Raw genomic sequence first — 8122 nt, forward strand, 5'->3', positions numbered from 1 at the left:
TCCCTAGAGCAAGGAGGCAGGAATTCAGCTCACTTGCCCAGGAGCCTGGGCAGTCAGGGCTTGAGTACCAACAGCAACCTGAGCTCATCCAGGTGATGGGAAAACAGACAAGTCAGGGTGGCATTTGTTTTTATTAGAAAACCCCATTTGGTAAGATCTTCCCTAAGCCAGCACAGAGACTGGGTAGCCTCCAAAAGTCCCATAGCTTTAATCTTATCTTCCACCCTCTTCTGAGAGGGGAGGGCGGGGGACGGGGCGGTGTCAGGCAGTCTCCGAAGTGCCCCCTCCTGGACCCCTGAGAGAGTTTACATCACCAGCAACTTACCCCGCGGCACCTCGGTGGTGCACCACAGGGCCCCTAGGCTCAAGGCAGTTGCCAAAGGCTTTCCTGTTTGTATGGCTTCACGATGGAACCAAGGAGGCTCTCACAGACTGCCAGGTCTGGTCCTTCACTCTGGTTGAGAGCAGGGCAGGATCAAGGAGAAGGTGGCCAAGGGCTGAGAGAGAACAGACTGCATTTGAGATACCCTTTGGAGTCTGGAAAGCACCTGGATTTCTTGGGAAGGGAGGACTGTGGAAGCCCCACTCAGTTCTTCTTGGTTTTGGGGGTGTCATATTTCCTCTTGCTGGAGTACCACAACAGCAGGGGGATGCCGATGGAAGGGAGAGTCATGACCCCGAAGGCTGCCCAGTCCAGCTGTGGAAGACAAAGGCCTTGCTTAGAAGTCTGGATTAGGGCACAGGAGGGGACCAGGAAGGAAGGGGTCTAATGAGAAAGGGAGCAGTCCAGCCCAAATTTTTAGCAGAACTTTCACAGGAAGGTTCCTCTCTGGCTACTCTGGACACAGAATGGCTCGCTAAAGACCAATCTATATCTTTTGAGCTATGAAACCAAAGGTCTCACCTGACCCAACCCAATCTGGAAGAGAAGCTTCTCTCTTCCAAACAATCTTTGAGGAGGGAGACGCCCAGGTCTTGCCCTAACAGTCAAGCCTCCTGCGACCTAACCCCTGCCCCCACCTCCAGCTCTTCCTGTCTCACATTCTGCTCTCTGGCCTCACTAAACTACCTGCCATTCCTGGATTGCACCATGCTTTTTTCTCACTTCTGAGCTACTCCCTCTTCCTAGGATGCCTCCCCTTCCTTACCTCCTCTTTAATAAGTTAAACCTCCCTCCTCCAGAAAATCCTCCCCGACTCTCAAAGACCAGGTTAGGTGTTCCTGTTGCATCTCCTCCAGAGCCTTGTGTATGATCTCTATCACAGCACTCTTCCCCCACTGACTTGTGCTGAAGCCTCTATGAGTCCATAAGATCTTTAATGGAAGGGAGTGTGTCTTGCATTGTTTTCTCAAAGCAAAGCACAGAACTAAGCACGTAATTAGGAACCTCATAATTATTCCCCGAATGAATGAATAAATGAATCTCCTCATTCAGTACTTTAGGCAAATCTTCAAAGAATTCTCCCCTAAACTAGACTACAACAAAGTTCCCATTTAACCTTCCCGATGCTCTGTGACTCTTTTAATCTAAGCAGATACACTTTTAATCCTCAAATTAGACCCAGGACTCCAAGATGGAGCTCTACTCAAGGCTGAGCAGAGAAAAAGCACAGCTTTTTTTGGTTCTGGCAATTGTGATCTCATTGCCAAAAATCTCTAACCATGGTTAAATCAGGATATTTGATGGTTGTGTGTATCAGACATCAGAACAGAGATACGACAAGAACCAACCAACTAAACATATCTTCTAAGGAAGCCAAAAGGCCCCAGAACCAAAAGCATGTTCTACTTCCAGGGGAATGACAAAAAGACTGTAAAGCTTACAAAATGGGGGGAGAATCTCCTATCAAACTCCCTCTGAGCCAGGATTCCTCCTTGTCCAGGTGCACTGGTAAAGCCAATCTGAAAAGCAGAAAAGAAGGGCATTAAGGCAAGTCTCCAGCTCTTTCTCATCTGGGAAAGGGTAGTTCCAACCAACCCAGTTCTAAGCAATAGATTCTTAGTTCCCAAAGGCCCAAGAAAGCAACAAGATGAGGAAAAGTTTCCAAACTAGAGAGAGTTGGATGATTCTTAGTGTGTTGTGAAGATGAGTAAATTAGGAGCCAGGAGACACATGATGAGCATTTACTAAAAAAAGGTAGGACAGGTATGCAGCTGAAATTAAAGCCAAATCCTTCTATCTTAGCCTTGGACTCTGGAAAGAGTTGTTCACCACCACTGGCCCCTCTGCCCTTGGTGATCATTTCCCCATTCCTCAAGTGGAAACACTCTTCTGTACCTCACAAGTTGACATGAGGCTCAAGTGAACTAATGAGAAGGATTCTGAAAAGTATAAAGCCCTACCCAAATGTACATTACTAGTGGAGGGGCTGAGTCTGCCCCACATTCCTTTGTCTTGGAGAGGAGGCCAAGAGTTTGAAGCACATTGCAAACAACTTTGTTCTAAAGTGGCTGCTGAGCCTTTAATTTTGTGTCTTTTAACCCATCAAGGACCAGGTGGAACCAAAGAGTCTTAGAGGTGATTCTAAAGCACACATGATAGAATATATGAAAACATAACCAGGATTACAAGAATATGGTTCCACATGGTTTATAAAAAAAAAGATAACTGGGCTTCCCTGGTGGCACAGTGGTTGAGAATCCGCCTGCCGATGCAGGGGACACGGGTTCGTGCCCCGGTCCGGGAAGATCCCACAGGCCGCGGAGCGGCTGGGCCCGTGAGCCATGGCCGCTGAGCCTGCGCGTCCGGAGCCTGTGCTCCGCAACGGGAGAGGCCACAACAGTGAGAGGCCCGCGTACCACAAAAAAAAAAAAAAAAAAAAAAAAAAGATAACTCAGAGAGTGCACTGAATGTTTGAGACTCTTGGATTTCTTTTAGTTCTATGGTTGACTCTGTTAAGTCCCTTCCTTACTGTGCACTCACTAAGTAGCCTAAAGCCCATCTGTATTTATAAATTCATGACCTAAGCTTTTGAGGGCTAGGACAGTGTCTTAATCTGCTTGGTATTTCCTAGAGTCTAGCACCTTGCAGGGGCTCAATAAATGTCTGCTGACCTTTATATCAATCAGTCAAGAGACTGGTTATCGCTGGGTTTCTATTCTATATGGGAAACAGAAAGAAATCTAAGACAAAGCCCCTTGCTTCAAGGAGTTTATAATTAAACTGGGAGGTGGGAGTGAGGGAAAGACCTAGATACAGGAAAGAGAACTAATAAAGATGGTCAATAATTAAATGTTCAAGTGGCATAGACTATAAGAGCTATAGAAGTTTAGATGCAGTCAGTGACTGTTTAGTGAAAGAATGAGTAGGAAAGAGCGATATGAATTGTAAAAGCAGAAGACAGAAACAAGGAGACGCAGCTCAGAGCTAGGTCTTGAGGAGGCTTTGGATAATGAAGTGGAGGAGAGAATAGAGTACTTCAAGCAGAGACCAAAGGCAAAGTGGAAAGAACGAGCACTGAGAGTGGGGGAGGTGCCACAGGAAGGAGCTTGGTCTAATTAGGATGGAGGGTCTTCCAGGGTAGAGAGAGGAAGGGAGAGGCAGAGCACAGTGAGAATGTTGGAGGGTACAGTGAGAAGAGGCAGGAAACTCATCCTTGCTGCAAGAAGCAGGGGCATTCTAAGCAAGGGAAAGACACAGACACAGCGGAGACCGGGAATCATCTGATGGCAGCACAGAAGACAGATGGGAAGGACAATGATGGCAGTAAACTGGGCAGCACATGACACTGTACAGATTAAAAGTGAAGCGGAAGGGAATGCTACAGTACTCCCCTCCCATTCATTTCAATTGCTTGATTCTGGGACTTTATAATTTGAAACATACTTTTTCTTTTTCTTTCTTTTTTTTAAAATAAATTTTTATTTATTTAATTTTTGGCAGTGTTGGGTCTTAGTTTCTGTGCGAGGGCTTTCTCTAGTTGCGGCGAGTGGGGGCCGCTCTTCATCGCGGTGCGCAGGCCTCTCACTGTCGCGGCCTCTCTTGTTGCAGAGCACAAGCTCCAGACGTGCAGGCTCAGTAGTTGTGGTGCACGGGCTTAGTTGCTCCGCGGCATGTGGGATCTTCCCAGACCAGGGCTCGAACCCATGTGCCTGCACTGGCAGGCAGATTCTCAACCACTGCAGCACCAGGGAAGCCCTGAAACATACTTCCTTCCTATTTGAAACATACTTCCTTCCTATGATGATATCTCAAGTTTCTGGTCCATCTTATCTTCCTCAGAATTTAGCACCTGCTCTGGAGATTTTCTGCAAGAGTTTTCAAAGGAAGGCAGCTAAGCCCCATCCAACTAAGGGTTTGGGTAACTCACCACAACAGGCCCATCCTCCTGGGCCAGATAAGTAATAGTTGCTGAGGTGAAGTTGAAATAACCAGCCTTGAGAGGGCGTAGGACCACGGTGTGGGAGACGTTGCTAGCACTGACCCAAGAGTTAAGGAGGGAAAAAGATGAAGCTACAGTTGTAACAAACTTTCAACTTAGGGACTAAACGCACCACTCACAAAAAGAGTTGCCAACACATGTAATAATTTCTCATCTGCAATAGACTGCAAAAATAATAAACACGGGCTTTTTTTCTAAGCCTGAAGTGTGTGGTATAATATGATGTCTTTCTAGCCAAGTCTTAAGAGGTCTATGACATACTCAATATTGAGGTGGTTTAAATTAAACTTTTAGAGCAATATAGATTATGGATGAAAAATTAGTCACTTAAGGTCACAGAAAATCTTTCGCTGCCTAAAACTGCAGGAAGTTCTTGAAAATATAAAACAAAACACCCCAAATACCCAAAGAGAACACTTACCCTTGCCAGAAAATCTAAATATACTTTAAATCACAGTGGAAAAAATAATCTAATTCAAAACACTCAGGAAATAACGAGTAGATCCGAATAAGGGATTTATTGAGTAAGAAGAGTCTTCAAAAGGTCACCCAGGGGATTTCCCTGGTGGTCTAGTGGTAAAGAATCCACCTTACGATGCAGGGGATGCGCGTTCGATCCCTGGTCAGGGAACTAAGATCCCACGTGCCACAACTACTGAACTCATGTGCCTCAGCTAGAGCCCACGTTCCACTAACTACAGAGCCCAAGCACCCTGGAGCCTGTGCACTACAGCTAGAGAAGAGAAAACCCACAGGTCAAAACTAGAGAGAAGCCCACGCACCACAACGAAGATCCCTTGTGCCGCAACTAAGATCCGACACAGCCAAAAAAAAAAACATAAAAAAGTCACCCAGGTCCTCCACACTGGCATCCCACTGAATTTCTTTTTTTAGAATAAATTTATTTATTTATTTATTTTATTTTTGGCTGCATTGTGTCTTTGTTGCTGTGCGCAGCTTTCTCTAGTTGCAGTGAGCAGGGGCTACGCTTCCTTGCATTGCACGGGCTTCTCACTGCAGTGGCTTCTCTTGTTGCGGAGCATGGGCTCTAGGCGCGCGGGCTTCAGTAGCTGTGGCTGTGGGCTCTAGAGTGCAAGCTCAGTAGTTGTGGCGCACAGGCTTAGTTGCTCCACGGCATGTGGGATCTTCCCAGACCAGGGCTCGAACCCATGTCTCCTGTATTGGCAGGTGGATTCTTAACCACTGTGCCACCGGTGAAGCCCCCCACTGAATTTCTTTTAAAAGTACCTTAAACATCCTTGCCCAGCCACAAACGTCTGTCTACATTCTCCCAATACAGAATGTTTTAGAACTTTATGACCTGAAATTCAGGAACCTCCTTCCTCAGGCCCACCCTAAATCATGCTCACACAATTCTCACCAGTCTCTCTTGCCCCATCTTATCCAGAGCGGTGACAAGAATGACCCTGCTGATTTGCTTCAACATTCACCCCTCCCACCCACCACCAGCAGCCTTCATCACCCAGTATCAAGAGGATACGGAGCAATTCGGTCCCATTTGACGTTGAGCATTCCAGAGACAATGCCAAAGTCTTCTGGAGGGAAGGAATCATCAGATAATTCCACATCTAATGCAGCACTAGAAAAGGGAGGAAACAAAGAAAGGTTAGTAATGGATATAAAATTAAAGCAGGGCTTCCCTGGTGGCGCAGTGGTTGAGAGTCCGCCTGCCGATGCAGGGGACACGGGTTCGTGCCCCGGTCCGGGAAGATCCCACATGCCACGGAGCGGCTGGGCCCGTGAGCCATGGCTGCTGAGCCTGCGCGTCCGGAGCCTGTGCTCCACAACGGGAGAGGCCACAACAGTGAGAGACCCGCGTAACGCAAAAAAAAAAAGATAAAATTAAAGCAATCAGCAATCAAATCTGCCTGCCTGTCCTAAAAAGTCAGAACTACAAAAGACAGATATGAGTCACAGTTATTTGGGTTTGTTGCACTGAAGAATCCCAGGTAAGGCCTGGATTCTGGGCACCAAAATACTCAAATATCTAGGAAAGAATGGGCTTGAATCCGTTTTTGCCCCAATTTCTTCTCGTGTGTGTGTAAGGAGGGGAAGAGGAGCAAGATGCATGTGGAAAAGAACATTAAAGGGAATAAAGTGAAAAAAAAGACAACAAAAATGCTAATGAAAGAAAGGAAGCTGAAACTAAACCTCTGAGGTAATGAAGGATCATACATTTTCTGCCTTCTCATTTTCCTCTCCCTGTTTCACCACAATTCTTGCTTCTTCCCCACTCCGAAACTCTTCCAGCTCAAAAAGTGGAAGATGGTTTCCTGTAGCTTAGGTAAGAATGTCCTCCTCTTCCAGAAGTAGATCCAGAAGTATATTCATTCACTCATGATATCTGTTGCTGGAAATTTCCCAAAGACAAATCACTGCTGGTCCCTGTTCCCAGCTGGGAAATCTAAGAAGCCTGAAAAGGGTCCAACCTATAGCTCCAGGGCCTCCTTACCTTGAGCCAACATTGTAGATGTTGTACTGTAAGGTCAGGTCTCGCCCCTCCACGGCATATCTGTTTAACAGTGATTTGGAGGCCAAAAGCCTGGCTCCTTCCTCTGCTTGAGTGACAGCAAATAGAGCCAACGCCAGGAATGCCAGCAGCCTCATCTTTGGAGAAAAAAGCAAAGTGAGCAGTCAACCCAAGCATGTAAAACGAGCAAGAGCTTTCTGACAGCCCTTTCTTACAAAGTCTATCAAAACTCTTTTGAGCTTATCAAAGCAGCAGCCCCTTCTACAGAGCAGTCTCTAAGCCACCGGGGCCCTGGGTGCTCCCCAACTGGTGCGATCTTCTGAGAGGACTGCATGTGGCCAGACTCCTTGGGCCGCCGGATTTCGGCCGATCTCAGACCTGCAACAGCCTCTAGCTTTCCTTCACGCAGGAGTCCCCCACGGCTGCTGCCTTCCCGCTGCTCCTCCTTCTCCACCAGCTTCCCTGTGATCCCACGCCGCGCTCGCAGGGTCCTCCCCCACGCCCCTGTATCCCACCCTCCATCCTTCCCCCGGGATCCCTTTCGTCCTCGCCCTCCACATCCCTTTCTGCGGCCCTCCGAGAGCTCAGTCCGCTCTGCCCCCTCCCCTCCTCTTGCCAAGACTACACGTCCTCCCGCCGGCATGCCCTCTCTCCTCCCCGCCCTCCCCGAGCTAACAGTCAGCCGCCGAGTGTCGTGCTGATGTGAGACTCCCCGGCTGCCGCTGGCACCCCCAGTGCCGAGAGACTCACTGTGCGCACCCTCAAAGCCTTTCGGGGGCCGCCAAAACCGGAAGAGAGCGTCAGCACCCGAAAGACCGGAAGTAAGTTCTGGCCGGAAACTTTGGTGCTCTTCCCGATACCTTCTGGGAGTTGTAGTTCATAGACAAGCCCCACCTTTCCCTTTGTAGTACCCGCCCGCCTCCGGGATGCAACAGCTCCTGGAAAAGGCTTATCTGTGTATCTTCCACTCTCTTCTTTCTTTCTTTCCTGTTCTTTCTTTCACGCTTTTATTATTCTGCAGTCTAAGAGAGTGACTTTTCAAGCTGGCTTGCCGTTACTGTAGATGACTAGCACCTGATTAAGTGCTTTGCGGAATTGGCAAACCTAGAGATTAGAGTTATCTATCCAAAGTGTGCTGTCGGGGCTTCCTTGGTGGCGCAGTGGTTGAGAGTCCATGCAGGGGACACGGGTTCGTTCCTCGGTACGGGAAGATCTCACATGCCGCGGAGCGGCTGGGCCCGTGAGCCAT

At 48.0% G+C, this 8122-nt stretch overlaps 1 protein-coding gene across 2 annotated transcripts; it reads right to left on the reverse strand.

The window, feature by feature from the left end:
• Positions 1-112: 112 nt before the first annotated feature.
• SSR2 (signal sequence receptor subunit 2) lies at positions 113-7697 on the reverse strand. Of its 2 annotated transcripts, none has more exons than XM_059055480.2 (6): positions 7624-7697; positions 6856-7010; positions 5884-5982; positions 4311-4419; positions 1825-1902; positions 113-697 (listed from the first exon to the last, which is right to left on the reverse strand). In XM_059055480.2, exons 2-6 carry the CDS (start codon positions 7008-7010, stop codon positions 587-589), a joined length of 552 nt encoding a protein of 183 aa, XP_058911463.1. In that variant the 5' UTR covers positions 7624-7697; the 3' UTR covers positions 113-586. The 2 variants fall into 2 exon arrangements, with proteins under 2 accessions (XP_058911463.1, XP_066894194.1); XM_067038093.1 differs by lacking the exon at positions 7624-7697 and adding an exon at positions 7550-7615.
• Between the last annotated feature and the right edge of the window lie 425 nt (positions 7698-8122).

Source organism: Kogia breviceps, chromosome 1 (assembly GCF_026419965.1).
Source record: "Kogia breviceps isolate mKogBre1 chromosome 1, mKogBre1 haplotype 1, whole genome shotgun sequence".
Taxonomy (NCBI): domain Eukaryota; kingdom Metazoa; phylum Chordata; class Mammalia; order Artiodactyla; family Physeteridae; genus Kogia; species Kogia breviceps.